A 19,623-nucleotide genomic window follows, 5' to 3' on the forward strand; every position below is an offset into this window, starting at 1 on the left:
TGAAGGGGTTAATAAAACCTAGCTCTGCTGGTCTATATCACTGAGGTTTTACCTTAGTTTCCCTACTCAGCAGTCATCTCTTAATACCATACTAGCATCTTCCATAGTCCCGTGAAAAAATAAAGCTTCTCTCTACAGAAAGATCAGAAGCTTGCAGCTGTAACAAAGCATAATCCTTTATAAACGCCTTGTGCGCCGGAAAAAGACAGAGATATCAAATCTTGATCGAATACCATTTTAAAATCAGAATCCCAAGTCCAACCACTCTAACCTTTTAAAGCTGTAGGTTTTGGCAATGTACAGGACCCTTAGTAAGTGAGGATCAGGGCTCACATTTTCTGGTAGGTCACATCAGCTGGTGCGTGAGGCAGCAGCGAAGGGGTTTTTTGAGTATTGACTTAACAGTGCATAAAGAGCTACAAGTCAAAGGGATTCCACCTTAAAAAAGCCTACTAAAGCCCTTAACCTTGAGAAGAGCTATGCTCCACAGTGCCCTGCCTGCACAGATCCTGACACATGGGGTCTATGGTTTTGCTTAAAGATACTGAGAGAAGAAATATCTTCAAAGCTTGGCAAGAAAAACTGCAAGAGTGTTATCAAGACATGCCAAGGAAACATGGAGTTGAATGCAATTCTCCGGAATCCAAGTTTGTGTAATGGATATAGCCCAGAATTCGATGTGGCAATTCTGCCCTGGTATAAGACCATATTAAGAGCTTAATTGCTGTTTCACCCATACATGCGCAGTTTAGAAATTGGTGGGGTGGAAAAGGGGAGCAAACGGAAAGTCGCTTAGACCAGGGGGTCTACAAAGTAGATTATTTAAAAGGCCTTTTAAAATAAAATTTATGACGGTAGAGGAGTTTACCATCATCGCTACCAAATTGTGAGACTTATTACTTCAAGCTGTTGTGACTAAGCTGCATCCAAAGCCATTCTTATTCAGCCTTAAAATTGAACAGAACCTCTAATCTTGATCCTATCAGGTTTTTTCTGCTTATCCTCTACTACACTTCAACTTAAAATCAAACGTTATTGCTGACACTCTTCAGCTCCAGTAAGCACAGAATAAAAACCCACAAGAAGGAACGACTGTTAATCACACAGGACAGCCATCAAAACCTGAAAACCGTTTGATAAATCGACACTTGTTTCTCACTGACATGAATCATCACACCACGGCATGCAAATGATGCAAACATGCTGCATGAGCTCGTCATCTCAGAAAAACAAACATCACCATTGTCAGCACTCAGACAAACAGCCCCTCCCCACTCAATCCGTTTTTGTTGTCCTTGTCATCAGTCCTACAGAAGATTACTGTGCTCAAAGCTGCGCACATCTTATTTTCATGAATATAAACTAATGCTCTGAGATGTCATAGGACAACGATTCACCTCATGCATCTCTGCCAGCATTCTTCAGTCAAAACCTGCAATTGCCAGGCAACTGCGCAGCACATATATACCATCTGTGGAAGAACTACAATGAACTCGCTTCACTGTATACCCAAGCTACAGAGAGATGCGCTTCTACAGTCACCTAATAGTCAACTTCTGCGTGGCCCACGGAGAAATCATCACCAGACCGTTCAGCACAGCCTGCGCACGAGGCAGGAGCCAACAGTGCAGCTCCAGTTCTAGCCCTTCGTGGTCCCCAACAACTCTGAACCTTTGCCCTTCACCTGCCTTTTCGGTCTACCTCTGGGGATGTAAATGAGAGCACACAGTTTGGTGGGTGGCAGGGATGCCTGAAGATATATTTGGTTTCTATAAATATCAGTCTCTAGCTTCTTCCCCTTTTAATGATATAACTTTGGTATTTTGACACCATCTTTCAAGAAAGAATGGCCAAAACTACAAAGTAAAATAAAAACCTGTCTAGTCATAATTCAAAGAGTAGGGGTAGTTATTTGGCGCACAGAACAGGCTCCAAAATTAGATACAAGAGAAGTTGGAACTGCAAAGCAGTCAGCTAATACGAAACAGGAGGAGAGCTGCACACATACCAAAAAATCACCAAACTATGAAGTTTCACAAAGCATCTGAAGTACTTCACAATCAATTCTCAGAGGCTGAGCAAAATGCAAACAATCAAGGGGGAGTTATAAAATACTGCGTGTGCTATAAGGCACACTCCCCATCTTAGTTGTTATGGCAAGCGATTCACTGCTGCTGATTTTGTAATAACTACTACTTACGAAATCCTCTCACAAATAAAAATTATTTATGATGCTTTTAGGAGGCTTAAACGAAGCTCTGAGAGCAAATGCAAGGGTTTATTTCGCTGTCTCCTCTCCATGAGAGGTTCAAACACTTATTAATCAGTTTAAAGTTAAACAGACGTTGACCGGGGGTCTGTGAATGAACTTAAGCGACTGGGCTTCCTCTGAGGTTCACCCACCTTCCTTGTTGGGAAGGAGAAGATGTTTAAACAACCCATGCTTTTATTAGGCTGAACAAAGCCACAATATTGTTTGATGCGAAACAGGAATGCATTCATAGCCATTTAAACAACAATTGGGATGAAAGTTTCCTCCAAAAATCTTAAAGCTCTAAGTACACTTGCCGAAGACTACTGAACAATTAAGCTGACAGAGAAAGAACAGTATTTTGCCATCCTCTCCTCAGTAGTCATCATGGCACTTGGAGGGGTCAGGGGGAAGACAAGATAATTCTGCCCATTCCTGTATCTCCAACAAAAGTGTGGGAAAATCTTCTGGGACCCTTTTCTCAAGGGAGTAGACAACTCTGGTTCTTTATGTCACCACAATTAAACCCAGAGAACTCTGGTATACCTGGTTAAAAACACTCTCGCATACACCACGTGCATACATCTGTGATTCAACAATAGTGTAAATTATTTACATATGTCAGGAAGTTAATCCCAGTCTTTTCTTCCTGCATTTATCTTCCTGCTTTTGATCCTCTGCAGCCATCTCCTTAATTCCCAGTAAAACCATCATTTCTCTTGCTTCTGTTTCCCCCACCTAAGATGAAAACTGCCATGAAATGCTGAGAAGTTTCTCAAATCTCTAAGGAGAACATACCTGTGAAGCAGCACCAGGCTACCTGATTATATGTTTTCAAGAAACAGTACTTCTATAGGAGGGCTTATTGTCTTAAATGTAAATTATGAGAATACAGTCATTTATCCACTGTCACTACCGTATCCCAGCTCCAGGAGGCTGCATGTATTCTGCTACTGACTACCCAATAGGTGTTCATTCCTGATACTCTGGTATCTCAGGAAGGGTTCTTCCAGAAATACCAGTGACCATCTTCCTCCTCCTTTTTTCCTCCCTTTCTACAGGTTTAAAGTTTCAATTTATAAAGTATCATCACTGAAAAGCAAAACAAAAATCAGCATGTATGTTCTCCCCTTCCCCCTAAATGCAGGCTGACCAATATAAAAGCTTCCGAAAAAAGCACGCAAACTCTCTGATCTCCTCAAGTCTGTGACAGTGAAGCTCACTTACCCTGCTGCTGATGTTCACAGCATTAACCACGGTATTTCTCTATGGGCCAATTTTGCGTAATTTCTTGTGGTGGGCAGAGCTGGAGATTCCTTATCTTTCAGATGCGTCAGGTACTCCAGAACACCAAATCCCATGTTACCTTAAATTTCCCAGGTTAAAATATATCATTACTTACCTTTTTCCCCTCTGTACTATCACCACTGACATAGGACAGTTTTCGACGGACATAGAAGAGCATATCGTCTTGCCGGGGGGCCCATTTCTCCATAAAATACGTTGAAAACATCCAAGTCCAGAACACAATACGGTCATCTTTGAAACATCCTAAGCGGCATAAAAGAAAGGAGAAATAAGAGTTGTGGAATTAGCATGTCACATTTGATTGTGCTTAACATGACACCCGAAGTCTTTGCTACACATGGTGCAGTCGAGCCCAACAGTAGCAGAAATAGTCTTTCACAGCTCAGAGTAAGTTTTTCCACAGCGTACAGCATAGCCGCCGTTCGGCACGAACCCACAGCCCGTCTTTAGCCACTGTCAACCAAAACCACCTTCTTGCAGCCCAGCTGCCCCTATGCACAACACGCACAGCTCAGGACCCATGAGTGTACCCTGGTTACGCCTGTGCCATGGAGAAGGACAGAACCAGCGCACTGAGAATCCATCAAAGCAGCACTCAAGGAGTAATTTCAAAGGCACGTAGTGCCAATATATGCTCCAGTTAATGACGTGAAGCCGTCAGCTACCAACAGGTTTATTACGTGCTCTCAGGGAGTATAGCCAATCCTTCAGAAACTAGCAGCTGATCCCTTCCTTAAATCGATACACAGGAATGAGAACGTACCCATGGCAGGGGTGACTGTAACTCACCCTCTCTCTGACAAGAATAAAACCCAGCTCTTCCTCAAGGAAACAAGGAGTTTTGAAGTCCTGAATCCCAATTAAACAAGAAAAAGCAGGGGGAGAAGGGGAAAAATGGGAAGAGGAAGATACAACGAAGTTTTGTTCAAGGAGACAGACAAATTACATCAGCATCAGCAATAGCACGGCAGTTGGCCTCTCACCAGGAAAAGGAGGCACAGTAGAAGTGACATCACATTTTGTGAAACTCTTCAAAGCACTTAACTATAATAAAACAGCAAAAGGTGCTGCACCTCTTCTATGCTGCAATGCTTGCACACTGTTAAAGACCAAAATTTATACAGACAAGGAGGGAAGTCACTACTCTGCCTGGTGACAAGGGAGATGAATTTCTCCACCGCTGCTCAAGTCCTACTGGAGGCTCCTTGATGGACTAATTTCATCCTCTCCCCGAAGCCCTACTGAGAGTTAACCACGGCTGTTAGCCACAGTCTAGCTGTTTCAAAACCTGTGAAGAGAGAAACACTAAAAAAAAAAAAAAAAAAAAATTGTATTGCTGAGAAACAGCAAAACCTGAAATGGATGATGGATAGTAGTGTTATGTACAAGCCAGCAAGACAGGTGAGGGTGTGGGTATGTACACCCGGGCAGCTGACAACCCGACCTCCAGAACACCTATCCTTTACAGCAGCTTATTTCCCTAAAAGATACACGCTGGCTGCCAGGTTGGTACCCACGTCGCTCCCCAGCCCTCGGCTAGCGTTCAGGTTGGTGTGTTTCCCTCCCAGCGGTACACTGCACATATGAAATAGCTCTGCAGAGAGAAGAACCTTGCATGAGACAGAAGTGACATTTATTTACAGCGATACCTGGATTAAGCTTTAGAAGATTTTTCCAGTCAATTGCCAAGAAAGCTGACACATACCATAACAACGAACATGATTTTTCTTAGACACTGGTGGCTAACTTCAGGGCTTCATAAAGCAATCAATCAGTCTTTTAATCCACAAGTGTAACTCAGCACATTTTCCTACTTCATTGTATGTGCAATATTTGCAAGACAAATCTTTCTTCCCATCTTCAATTACTGTGGTGGGTAGGAGATTAGACTTTCAAATTTTTTAGCAGACAAATGGGTGATTGAAATCAAAATCTTAGGTCTCCCCAGCTAAACCCAAAAGTAATATTGAAAACAAAATTAAATTCCACTGATGGACCGTGCACAGAATACATTAGTCAACATCAAGTAGGATGGTATTTGAAAATATATATATAGTTGATTATATTAAAAAAAAAAATAATAATAATGAAAAGGCTGACAGAACAGAAAAAGGACAAGGTAGGTAGTTCCCAGTGCAGGCTAATTCCAGGCCATGCTGCAATTGCTTTATTTGCATGGCTGCAGTGAAGTCATTTCAATTACTTAAGGCGGCATAGAACGTAATGCACAATCGTGAATAAAATCTGCAATACACTCAAGTACTATCCAGTTTTTCCAGCAGAGGAAAGGAGTCAAGCACTGGAGAGATACGGGATGCTGGGCACCTGTGCCATCTAAACCCCTCCCTTGGGCACAGGTGAACAGGACTGTATGGCAAACAGCTATATTTGAGAGCCTACCACGTAAGAGTGGATGCAAATGTGTTCATGCAGACTCCCAAAACTAGGCTGAGAAAGGACAGGATCATCATTGGTCAGTATATTCACAGTAAACACTGAGAAGAGAAAAAGAACAATTCAGGTTTAAGGATATACCGCTGACACAAGGACAAATGGCTCTAAACTACCCACCAATACATATGCAGGCTGGAAATTCCAAGTTGATTCCTAAGCATTCAAGCCATGAAGTTCAGGAGCAGCCCCCTGGGTTGGAATAGTGAAGGCAAAAATCCATACAGCTGTAAAGATAGAGCTCAACTTGGTTAAGAAGGTTCATGCGGTACCATGACAGCTGAGGACACCACGACCCAGTCCTGCCTCTATATTTAGCAAAGAGCAGAAAACAGGGCATGCATTCATCGTGATTCATTAATGTTCTCAAAGAAACTTATTAAATCTCATGGGTTTTTTGAGTACCTGAATTCCCAGCCCTAATTAAATGGGGAGGAGGGAGGAAAGGGGGAAACAGGATTGCCCGAGTTCATCTGGAGTTCTAGGAAAATCAAAGGAAAAAGAAAAAAAGAATTTACATTCTGTAAAAATCATCTCTGAAAAAGTTATAGTGTTCAGAAGTACACCACTTTGGTTTTGCTTCATAAATGAATGAACAAAATAACCCTACCCAAGCCACTCCTAAATTTATATTAGAATGTTTTTCTATCAGGGGAAAATATTTTTCCCTTGAAAAGCAAAAATCATCAAGTTATCTAAACCCAGCATTATAAAAGAGGGTTAAACCACTTTTAGATTCTGGCAGTACCTGCAAAAATCTGAGCCGCTCTCGTACAAGCTGCTTACACCGTCGGATAGGTTTTACACAATAAAGCCCATGAATTAATATGCTCTTCTGAACTATTTTTGGGTGATTATAACAGGGCATTAATACATGCGGGAGAACAGCAGAACAGGGTAAGGTACCAGGACTTTGTGTGTGCTTTTACCCTTGCTGGGGAATGCAGAACAAACTGATTCAACGTACTCAATATTAGTCTAAGCAGAAAACCAGGGGACAGAAGTGCTGCAGCAGTGAAGCTACTTCAGCACTGCAGCATAATGCAGGGCAGAAAAAAAAACTGAAAACCCTTACAGCAATGTTGGAAGGCCGTCAATTCAAAACTCTACCTGCAACAGATTAGATATAAAATTGTGCTCCAAGCTTCAGGGATATTTGCAGACATTGCTGTAACTAAAACCAGCCTGAGGATGTTCTAACTGTTCTGACTGCAGTGGCTAAAGGACTTTTCTTGAAGCCAAAAAGAGCCAAATCACTGCAACACAGCTGCTTTTGTTAAACTTTAGAAGAAGCAGGAAGGACAGGGAACAGCACACAAGAAGAATTAGCCTTTAAAATCTACTATTAATAAATATTAATATTTATGCTATTAATAGCATTAACTTGGAAAGGAGACAAGAAAATTTGTAATTGTAATCCAGACTTCTTAAAACTTGAGAGGGGGGGGAAAAAATCTATTCCAACTTCAAGCCAGAAACCGTCAGATCCAATGTGTCCACTCAAGCTCGCCTTCAATTATTAGATCCCCAAAAGCATGGCGCACCCTTACAGTTATTTTGGTAGTTTACAGCATCTCACTGGAAGCCTTCCAGCTTTGCAGAGAAGAAACTTGGAAACTGCTTTTAAAATTGTTTTGGGTAATGGCTTTGAAACTGTGAGGCTAACAGCCCAGCAGACAAAGTTATTCTTTTCAACAGACAGAAGAAAGTCTAAAGCCTTAATTTCTCAGCCTTTGCCACAGCACCCTGTCGCGGGGCCTCAGCTGCACTCGGGATAGGGCTTGGAGAGCAATTCTGTGCCCATTACGTGCCACCCACCAAAGAAGTGGACAGACTTGGCTCGCAGTTGGATTGCTGACGACCTTACCCCTCTGCTAATATACTCAATACTGCTTCTAGCCACCTGGCAAGGACTGAGATCAAAAACAGAAGCAATTTTTCATAGCCCGGACAATCATGAGTTGGCCGCAGCTTTCTATCACATCGGTCCATTGCCGCTTGCACAACACTCAGAAGATGTGCATGCACGCATATATACTACTGTTAAATTGGAAGGCCCTTAATAAAGCACCTGGCACCTGAAGCCCTTGAAGTTTTGACTTCAGTATTTGGGGAGACCTTTTAAAATGCTAACAGTTTTATTTTTGCCAGAGGAGAGCTTGAGCCTTCTGCAACACCAGAACTAAATGATACTTGCAAAGGAATCAAATTCCATCTATAGTTGAGAGCATGTAGCAAGACAGCTTCCTGAAAACACTCCTCCCCTAGCAAATTCTGCTTCTAAATGAATAAAATGGAATTAAGAGTTCAGACTATAAATCTTAATACACTAAGAGTTGATTATATAATTATGAGACCTTTGTCATGAATAAATCCTAATTACAACAATTTACTGTAATGATTCATTTACATGGATTTTATCCTCATTAGAAGCAAGATTTATGCCAGCTGCTATTAATAAAGGTCTTTCTTTTTACCTACTAGATTTTTATATTGAGCATTCATTTTGGGGAACTGACTCCAGATCCACATAAGAAGTTGTGGTTTGGTTTTTTTTTTAATTAATACTTTCCAAAAAAATCAGTGGATAAAGAGAAGTGTCAGCATATTATTTCGCTTCAAAGGAATAGAAGAAAAGATTTCCCATTTGGTGGATAATAATTTTTGCAGCATGTACCACTCAGAGCTGAGAGGAACAATAATTTCAGCTAGACAGAGTTTCTTCCTATGCTTTTATTCCTCTAGCCTGCCATGAGCTACTCTTAACTGTGAACATCATAAAACTCCTTTCATCCAATTCTGCCACAGTGCTTAGCATCTGTAAAATGAGCATCCTTAGATGTTTAGGGGTTAATTAAATGCTTATGAAGATCTTTACAGCCCCAGTGTCGAAAGCAAACTAGAGTTCCAAGCAATTCACACTGTATTTAATTTTTGTTTTGAGTTTAGCCAAGTATTCTGCAAGGACAATATGAGAAGTGCTTCATGTAGATTAAAGCTATCTTTGATATTATGAAGTTATAATTATGACTGCATAAAATCACAATGGATGTTCCCTGTCCAGTGATAGTTGCCAGCTAGCCAGATCACTAGAAATCTAAAGTTCAGTCTTCTTCCCAGGCCTACATAAAAGGACACCATTTAATCCCTTCAGCTTCACCCTATACAAACACAGGACTTCACCAAACTTTCAGAAGTTCACTGGCAACCAACAGTTCGAGAGCAGGCAACACAGCGGGAACGCATTGCCCAACGAGAGGTCCCCAGAGCACGTCCCTGCAACACGTTCCTCTCCTAAATACTGGGGCTGGGAAAGGAGCACCACCACTGATGCCAGCTGTAATGACACAGCACAGTGAGAAGTGCGCTTCTGCAAGCACGGAAGCCCTAAATCTGTCAGAAAAGACAACATATACTTTCAACATAAGTTTTTCTGGCAGAACCTTAGCTAGAAAAGGAAGGCATCATGGTAACAGCAGTGACAGGGACAAGACAGATGCCACAGATTAAACATCCAACTCTGCCACAGAATCAACCCCCCTCCTCTTCTCAGCCTAAAATGGAGGTAACTATCCTCCCACCCCATCAAGTGTTGCATGCACACATCCATTAACATAATATAAAGAGGATAAGCAGAATATAATTAAAGATGAGAGAATAATTTGATAACAAATACAGCACACGCTTCTTTACTAACAGACAGTAATTTACAAGGAGGATGAATGGAAGGTCATTTGGAGTTGAATGAAGAAGAACAGTCTAAACCGAAAAGAAATGTTGCTGCTCTTCCCTTTCCTTCCGTAGGCCTTTCAAGAATATATCCTCTGTCATGCCTTCAATAGTGCACACACATATATTAGACTTTTTTAAAGCAATATAATTGATTTAAACCTTGGCTTCATAGCATATCTATGAGGGAGTTGACAAAATTTGAGCTTCAGGTATTGAGTCATCAATGTTAAAAGGCTGAGAAAAACATTAGGCCAATTACTCTTACAGCTGCTATGCCATATTTACTCATTTGCCAATAGATGGTATCACCTCTCTCATATTTATCACCTTCTTGGAGCACAACTAAATGGTAGGCATCACTAAAATCCCCAGAATCAATATGCAGTTTCAGTACACACCTTAAATTTAAAGCCTGTTCTCACCAGATAATTGACTCAAAGGCCCAAAATAACATAAGCCAGAAGCTGCCACTTGGATCAAAGACAAATGCGGTCCTCTGCATGGAGAGGGAAAGATAAACACATTTCTACGCTCAGGAATAGACTATAAAGTCATCCATGAAGGCCTGTGAACAATTCCATGAAATAATAGGTCCAAAACACTTGAGATTCAGAGAAACTGAGCTCGTTTTCAACTGATAACTTCCATTTCCTGAAACACAGAAATGACTCAGAGCTGACTAAACAGAGTTGTGCTTAAGCCTTATGCAGAACTAAACAATAGCGGATAAAATGTAATTCTGTTTTAAAGATCACAGCTTACCCTACCCAGTAATAGTCTCTCTCCTATACCACAGAGCTTTAATTTTGAAACTATATGAAAGTCAAGCCAGGGTTGTAACGAAGCAACTTCATGGTTCGTACTTATAAAGCACCTGTCAATCACATCACATACCTATCCCTACTTGCAAAGTGATGGAATTATATCGCTCTGGAAAAAAAAGAAGGAAAATGCCACAATGTAAAAACTTTTGATTCTGAGAACCAAAGTAGAACCTTCAGGTATATTTGACGTTCACTAGTGATGGCTCTCTGCTGCTCCATGCTCCTCCTGACCCCTCAAGACTGTCCCCTAACCCTAATACAACACATTTTCATTCATATAATTAGATACAGACTTTGCCTAGATTCTGAAGTTTTCTCTTTTACCCACAAAGGCTATACAATCAGGGTCAAGGCTGATGCATCAAGGGACATCTGTCGCAGAGATGGCTTTTATGAGGTACAGATTCCGTGCAGCGTAACCATACCCCTACCTAGCCACTTGCTCTTTCCTTGGATGGGATAGATTTGTGCCATAAACGTTAAGACAGAACGCTTTGGTTTCAATATAGCAATTTCCAAACATCTAAACAGCAGACACTTCACAGACAGTTTATCTTGCCACCACGATTTACCACCTTCTTCAACATAGCATGCATGTCAACTACAACCAGTTTCCCGTCTCCTTGGAAAATATGAAATAGTTCATTTATATTGCAGCATCACTTGGGGTATGATAAACAACCTCTTCCTTCCTGCCTAGGAGAGAAAATAATTCATACAAATTAAACTTTCCCAATATCTCCCGAGGTTGTTAGGAGTGCATATTCTTCCCAACTAAGAACCATCCAGGAATAACTTCGATGCCACAAAATGTACCTTATAAAAATACCAATAGAATGGAGATAGATGAGAATCAGACAACAAAATTTACATCCATCTATCATTTACTTAAAAATTCCTTCTTTTGTGAAGGGTCTGCGGAAAACAGTACAAGGTATATTATACACAGATGATGTTTCTAATATTGACTGTGCTTGCTTGCATTCCAACAGCAAGAAAACGCAAGGATAACAATTTCTAGAGAAATAATCTGTCCCAAGAATGACACATATTTTGGCCTAAAATTTAGAGCAACATCCTCCCCATAAGACCAAAATAAAATGTTTTGTTCCTTTCCCTAACTTATTTTTTTAGGAAAAGATAACAGTTTCACCATCATCATGTTTCTGGAAAGGGCCTAGACAAGCCTGCTTTTTAATAGCTATAAATTGAAGGCCAAATCCTGAATTTACTGAACTTAAGCACTAAGCTTGTAAGGGTGCAGACTTAGTCCTACGGGTCATCCATTGCCTTGGCTGTTGCCTCTATCAGTGAGATGAGGAGGAAATTCTGCATATTGAGGTATCCGTTCTCAGTGCTCTAATGCTACTAATTACCCCCAATTGTAAAAAGGAACAATTAACATTATATGTATCAACAATCAGCAGATGTTCTACACTTTTTGGCAAGAAACACTTACTGAAATTAGGCTTCAAACTGGTACTTTCTGAGCTTTTCAGGTCAAATGTTACAATGATGAATTTAGCAGCACAGACAGGATATAAATATTGAAGTTACATGATGAAGAGTGATTACTTTATGGATAAGGACCTACAGGTCCTATCAAATCACTTGAAGATGACAGTGACCAACTTCTCTTACAAAAAATTCTAAAGAAATCCAAATGTTTCAAGACGACTATCATGTAATAATGAACTCCTTTCAGTGAAACCAAAGATACCACTTTTTCATACTAGCATTAAAAAGTGTTTGCCATCTTGCCAGCAGTATAAAAATAGTATCTGTTAACATGAACAATAACATAAATCACCAGCTATGTGGAGCATTTGCTTACTGAAGACCAGAAATACTTGCCAATTAAGCTAAATAAATAAATAAATAAATAAATAAGGTATCTTGAACTTCAAGAGAACATAGGGGAATACTGTTAAGGAAACACATGAAGGGTAAAATATGAGAACTGCCATTCCAGCTCATGCCTGGCAGACCACGGAGCACCACATCTTGATTCGAACAGGGACCAGGAGTCTCAGAAAAGCGAGAATTGTTTCACAACCGGTAACCTACTGCATACCCAAGTCTCACCCTAGTGCTTAGCAGCTGGAGCTTGCGCTGCACCTTAAAACATGAAGATTTTTGTCTTTGAGAACCTTGGAGTTACCCTTATTTTCCTCAATAACTTGGGAAAAAAAAAAATCTTATGAATATAGGAATTCCTGTCTGAAACTCTGCAAGTTCTCAGACTCAATTAATTAATTTGGTATAAAAGAGCAGTGTAGTTTTGGGCTGGTGGTTTGGTTTGGGGTTTTTTTTTTGGGGGGGGGGGGGGGGGGGGGTTGGTTTTTTTTAGTATTTCATAACATGCAGAACTAGTTTTGATGAGAGGAATAATTGAAAAAGTGATATGGCTCATGTCAAAACTTTTAACTTTGCCACTTCTGGAAAAAACACATTGCAAAACAGCCAGGTAGAGCGTTCCTAGAGGAAGATAAAATTCCTCTTGCAGCTTACAGGAAACAAGTGTACTGTCATAGCAACAGATTAGCAATACTAGCTCCTGGTTACTAGTAGCAGACGATAAATGTATAATTTCCAGGGCAATGACCAAGGACTAACACAACAAATTTTAGTGTACAGCCAAAATATTCCCCAGGTGGTTTTGCTACAGATAGCCATTTCCATATTGACACAAGCAAGTACAATCCAAGCACACACGAGGCTTCTGAAAGACAAAAAGATGCACTTATCACAGGAAATGGTAATATTTTAAAAACACATCTAACTTAGAAATCCAGATCCCATTTCCAAGCAACTGCAAGCACTTGCAGTGTAAATTTCATGGAAAGTCAAAGAACGCGGGTTTCTAAGTGCCACTCTATTATGTGACATTATTAATTATTTTTAATATTATACACATTTCCCTCTGCTCTATCCCATGGCTTTATTTCAAAATTCCCATTGTACGTCTCCTCTTCCCTGAGAAGACACAGAAATAAAATCAGGATATCAAACCAGCTAACTAAGAGACAGTAGATAGAGTGTAGAGTCTTTTAGAAGTGCAGAGAGTCTTTTAAAACCTGAATACATTCATGCATGGAATCTAGAAATTAATACTCTCTCCCCTTCCAAAGCCCTGAATTTCTCCATTAAATATGATTTATTTTAAGCTTTTTTCCATAAAGAGAAATGAACAGATTTCTTCTTTTTTTAAATGCAAACAAAAGCATCTGGGATGAAAATGAGGGACTAAATCAAGATAACGGAAAGGTTACTGGAAATGCTAATAGATCTACTGAGCCAAGACAAAGCCTGCCACAAACGATGCCAGATTTTGCAAGCTGCCATCATTACCAGAATTGGTGTAAATTCTAGCCCTATTCTAGTAGCCACGTACTTAAAAATATATGTCACTTAAGAACACAAGATAGTAACGGACCATTATTATCAATATAGCAAAAAAACCCCTTTTGAATGTATTACATTTAATATACCTCCTCTGGCTACAAAACAGGAATTTCAAATGGACTGTGATTTGTTGCAAGCGCACACGGAGACCGGGAGTGACGACTGAACAGTAAATACCTACATCACAAGATCAAACTGGAGTTAAGAAGTCTTGAATGTTTTATAAAACGCAATGCAAAAGACACACATGAAATAGCTCTCCAGTAAACAGGAGTGTTTCTTTTAAAGAAGCATTCAGAGGTAACAAGCAGTGAGAACTGAGACTATAAATATCCTGGTAGAATAGGATTATGTCTTAAAAATCCTTACATTCATACACTTCAGGAGAAAAAAAAGGCTGGTTTTAAAGCAAACTGCTAACCGAAGGTAGCAATTATAATTTTGCTCTCCAATGCTAACAAAAGACCACACCAATCTACTTTCAGATGCTAACCTTCAAATCTTACTTTCCTGTTAAAACCAACCATGCAGAAGGAAATTATCAAGCGCACTTCAGAGCAATAGGTGGCACAAAGGAGACTGCCATCACGGCCAGGACTGCATCACTCACCGACGCTTTGCTTTTGCTTTAGTTTCTGTTGTAGGCTATTTTGGCTACCTTGGGAAGCTGCCCAGTTTTCTCTCAGCAAAACAGGGTAAGGGACACTTTCTCTTGTGGTTGGCTTTGCTTCTTTAAGTTGCAAAAACGCATACAGGGTTTTTTTTAAATTTTATTTTTCCTTTTCAAGGCTTTGTATTTCTCTAATGGTCTCTGAATTCTCCACTGGTGTAGTACTACAGGCAATGAAAGCTATGCTGACTAAAAAAACAAGATGAAAACGAAATGCACCCCATCCCTACTTTAGTCCCATTCTGGAAGCTTTAAGATACTATTTCAAGACCTTATCCAACCCTTTCTGCTTGACACTTGCATAGATGTCAGTAACTGCACAGCATCCCCATGTACGCACCCCTTAACTTGGCACGCTTGCATGCTCCGCCACTGGTTGCTGGGACATGTCAATACTGTTTCCTATTCACAGCATAACAGTGACACCAGAATTACATGCCAGCTCTCCACAGGCTGAATGTCTAAAATTCCTCACACTCAGGCTGCAAAGGATAAGAAAGGATATCCCTCCTGGCTGTGTTTGTTTCTTTTTTTTTTTTTCTTTCCTTTTTTTTTTTTTTCTTTCTTCTTAGCCTTCTAGCTGTGAGACTGAGCCAGAACCAAGCTTCCTTTCCGACAGTATGCGCAACTGCTCCAATACCTAAACTGTACTGAGACTTTATTGAACTCTGCTTGAATGTTGCCTGGGCACATCTGAAGCAGGGTATGAATAAAACACAAACTGGGATGACACCATCAACAAGCAGGTCATTGACAGGGGAGAGCCCTCAACACAAGCCTGTTTGCCAAGTAGCTAAAGTAGACTACACAGTGCACAGCAACATCTATTTTGTTGATAAGTGGCCCTACAGACTTACCTTCAAGCGAAAGAAGCAAGATAGGGGTACAACAGAAACAATAAAAAGGAAGGGGAACACGATTAATCTTACATCTTCTAACCTCATTTTGTTGGTTTTCTCCCCATAAAGCCCAGATTTATGGCACCATCGCAAAGTGAAAACTGCATCCATTTACCTTCCTTGCATACCAACATCCAGCTTTCTCTGGTATTTGTATTACCTGAGACCATGGACCAAACCACGGATGTTCCTGCATATATTGGGGAAAATATGGAATCTACCATAAGGCTTTGAATGCCATTTTGACACAAATACTTCTGGCTACGTGGAATGAATGAATGAATTTTGAGCCAACTACTCTTAGCCAAACAGCACCAAGATTCAGAACATCTGAAAGACCAAAGCAAGAAAAATAACTTAAGGAAGGGAGAATTTAGTATTAAAAGCCATAAATACGTAACAATTATTCTACAGCCTTTCAATATAGCTTAGAAATGCCGGGCATCTCCCTGAAAGGCATGTGCTGAGCAGATGAGAGAAATGAAATATTTCTGGTTTTACTAACAAGGACCCCAACCTTTCTTGCTTCTGGGGAAACAAGAACTTCATTCCATTAGAGAATACACCTAAGCACATGTAGCTGAGTGAGTGGCTGGTGTTTTGGGCACACAGGGCAATTGAAAGAAAGAAAAGGAGTGTAACAGAGTAGGGATAAACAGCTTCTGATTTGCTAAAAGGGGGAAGATGGGAGGGGAAAAAAAAAAAAAAAAAAAAAGAGTTACCACTGAGACCCAGCACTTGCGCTTCACAAATTAAAAACCTCAATTCATATCTGCTCCCCCATCCAGATCTCTTTTGTGTAGGAAATCTGACATCTTGATACCTTTGACATATGCATTTATTTCTGCAGGAAAAAACTGAGCTTTCTTCACAGTGTATCAGTTGTCAAGCTGTCGAGATGACTAACGTTCACATCACTGCCACATCACTATTGTTGTCCTGTTTAAGCACTAAAAGCATTTGTCAGAAATTTTCTGTCAAATTAAAATACAAAAAAGAAAATAGCAGGAATCATTGTGAAAGAGGATTCCCAGCTGGTGAAAGAAAAAATAAAAAATAAATCAGAAGCTAAGAACGGAATTCTCTCTCCTCCAAATATTAACATGGATAATTGTAATGCCTGGAATAAAGAAAAAGTTATTCCTAAACCTAATGTATCAGGACAATAAATTGCCAAGAAAAAGACACTTTCATGTTAGAATTTTGTACAGTTAGATGAATCTCTTGACTAAAATGTGTAACGAAGGAAAGTGGAAGAAAAACCACAGCCTTCCTCTAGCACAGCACTTACTGAAAATAGCCTAGTGCACTATTTGAATCACAGATTTTCTCCTGGGATGAACTAAAGTTCAAATCCTGAACACTAGCACAAGTAGCCTGGGGATAGGAGGGAACACGTGGAAGTACCACCTTTCCACCACACATGCACACAAGGCGACTCCAAATACACTTACAGAAAAAATTCAAAGGTTGTCGTCTGTGGCTGATGGTTCCTTCTTCCACCATAAATTACTGCCCTGGGAGCGGGGCCAGCAGAACAGATGTTGAATTTGCACCTCAGCAGCTGTAGTTCAGAGTATTAACATGAAGTAACACTGGTTTCTTTTTTTTTTTTTTTTTTTTTTTTCCAGTCTGCCAGGCTGTGAGCACCTGAGGAACAGACCCAGTGACCATTCTGCAACCTCTGCTATGGAGGCAATCATCTCCAGCACACAGCAGGGTGGACACAGCTGGGGCTGGCAGCCTCTCAAATCCTCTCAGCATGAGTCTGCTCATAAAACAGGTCATCGCAGCCTTCTGTGCTAAAGACCTGTGTATGTGGCAGCTCCCACTGAATCTCCGTTCTACTCACCTGTTCATGCTCCCCTTGGACCCACGTAAGCTTTTACAACCTACAACTGTCCGTGACAGTGAACCCCACAGCTTTTACCATACATTGTGTGTTTTGGTGGTTTGGGGTTTTTTTTACCCACCAATTTACAATTTTATGCAATGGCTTTCTTCACAGGAAGACACAGTGAGCAATTACTGCCTATACACTGTATTCATGCCTCCCACTTTACAAGTCTCCATCACACACAAGACCTGAAGCATCCTTCTTCCAGGCTGAGAAGCCTAGCCTACCAGTAAAACATCCCGTGTACAGAAGCCATCCCCATAGCACCTCTGCTGCCCTCCTTTGAACCTTTTCAAGTTTATAGCATTAAAGATGAGCATGTGCCATGGAATCATTCTGTGGCAAAAAACTATTCTCATAACTTCTAACACCTGAGTTCCTCTTTTGCCTGCATTCAGCAGAGGAGCTATTATGGAACAGCTCCAAACCCAGGTCATACCGACTTGCTCTGTGAACATAATGTCTGTAAATCAGCTAAACCCAGTGGCAGAGTTTCTAATGCAACCAGTTTTGGGGCACATACATGCTCTTCCACAAAACTACCTCCTCTTCTTCCCTGCTCTTCAAATCTTCTCATTGCAGAGCCCTAGCGTGACTAGACGAAAGAATCTACCCTCATGCACAGCCAGGAACAACGATCGAGATTTCAAATGTGCTCTTGTACAAGAGGACACATTAACAGGCCTAGAAGAGGGTATAATAGAGCCCTCACAGGCAACACTTAAAATACAACCATAGTATGAAATTGCACAGCTTTGTATTAAGGAAATTCAGCCCAGGGCTCTTTGGTTTGAATACTCTTTATCAACAATTTGTAACACAGGAAAAGAGCCCTAACAAAAAGGAAAGCTCAATATTTAATATGCTTTAATTTTCCAAGATTAAATTCATAAAAGCCCACTGCATCAGCAATGGAAACAATTCCACCTGAGGAACACCCTTGGAACTGAAGAGCAATCAACCAACACAACATGTTTCTCCATTGCCTCCTTACTCTTAAGATCTTGTACAGCTGTTTCTGAATTCAAACCATCCTTTTCCACTATTTTCTGTTCTACTGAATCTCACCCAATTGAGAGAAGTGATTCACAGAAGTCATCCTAAGTGTGGCTTTAGGCACATGTGTAACGTACAATGAAAGAACAACAACACACAACACAAAGAGAAGTTCTTTCACTGACTGAATTGCTTTTTCTAGGTCAAATTGAGCACCTCCTTCTACAGAAAACAGCTAAAAACCAGTCGAACAACTCCCATGAAGAGCTTTTACCTTGTGAGAAAAAGGATACCGTGGTTCAAACACTAGATTTGGTAAGCACCCTCTCATAGTTTTGGGGTTTTCTTCCTTCCTATTTTCTTACTAAACTAAGATTTTTCTGCCCAGTACTCACCTCGCCATTTTAGATACCAATAACACATCTTATCTACGTCCTCAACTGCTTTCCTGAAGTACTTCTGGTCACCTCAGAAAACCTCAGTTTCTGGAACACACTGATTTCTGCTTTGTAAACTTCACATACCACCGGCCACTTTTATCACCTTTATCATATTTGTTTTCACTTTGTTTTCTCCCACCAAGAGGAACGCACAATGACCTCTGTAGAGGTTCATGTATTATCCAAGTCCAACTCCTCAAAACATTTTTGTGGAAGTCATGTGAAAAGAACAACTCAGCCAATCCTGAAACTCATGCTAAAGCATATTCTAAGCATACCTGTACTTAGCAACACAAACATTAAGGTGAATGCTTATTTTTACATGACAGCCACATAATATCATCTATTACAGTGCTGCAATCCATTTGATGCTGGCTGCCAAAATGCAATGGACATATAAATCTTTGTGCAGTGTTTTGAAAGACCACTAAAAGGGACCAAGAAAGGTATAACTGAACACTCCTGAGTTTGAACACTAGCCACAAAGTTTGGCTAGGGTTTTAGAGCTTCCTCAAATTTGGACCCTTTTTTGATTCCTCCCATCCTGGGAAAAAAACAAAACAAAACAAAAAACAAAACACCAAAACACACTTGCTTATTTGTTACTTCATTTCATGCAGGTAATGAGAATGTTGAAGGAAAACAACTGTTTGCTCATACAAAAGCATCAAGAAGTCTCAGTGCTCGGACCGTGGGCACTGTGGTTTTCTCCTTTATTTTCCTTGGGATGGTTTCTGTATTACTCAGAAG

At 40.4% G+C, this 19,623-nt stretch overlaps 1 protein-coding gene across 4 annotated transcripts in view; it reads right to left on the reverse strand.

Moving 5' to 3' along the window:
* KIAA0930 (KIAA0930 ortholog) overlaps positions 1 to 19,623 on the reverse strand; it is a 71,200-nt gene that overhangs the window by 36,482 nt on the left and 15,095 nt on the right. For all 4 annotated transcript variants that reach the window (XR_008235504.1, XM_052789193.1, XM_052789192.1 and 1 more), the window contains exon 2: positions 3,654 to 3,802. Coding sequence is in view for 3 of the 4 variants with exons in the window: in XM_052789193.1 (XP_052645153.1) it covers positions 3,654 to 3,802 (149 nt within the window). In the remaining variant the exon portion in view is untranslated. The remainder of the gene's footprint in view (positions 1 to 3,653; positions 3,803 to 19,623) is intronic.

Source organism: Harpia harpyja, chromosome 6 (assembly GCF_026419915.1).
Source record: "Harpia harpyja isolate bHarHar1 chromosome 6, bHarHar1 primary haplotype, whole genome shotgun sequence".
Taxonomy (NCBI): domain Eukaryota; kingdom Metazoa; phylum Chordata; class Aves; order Accipitriformes; family Accipitridae; genus Harpia; species Harpia harpyja.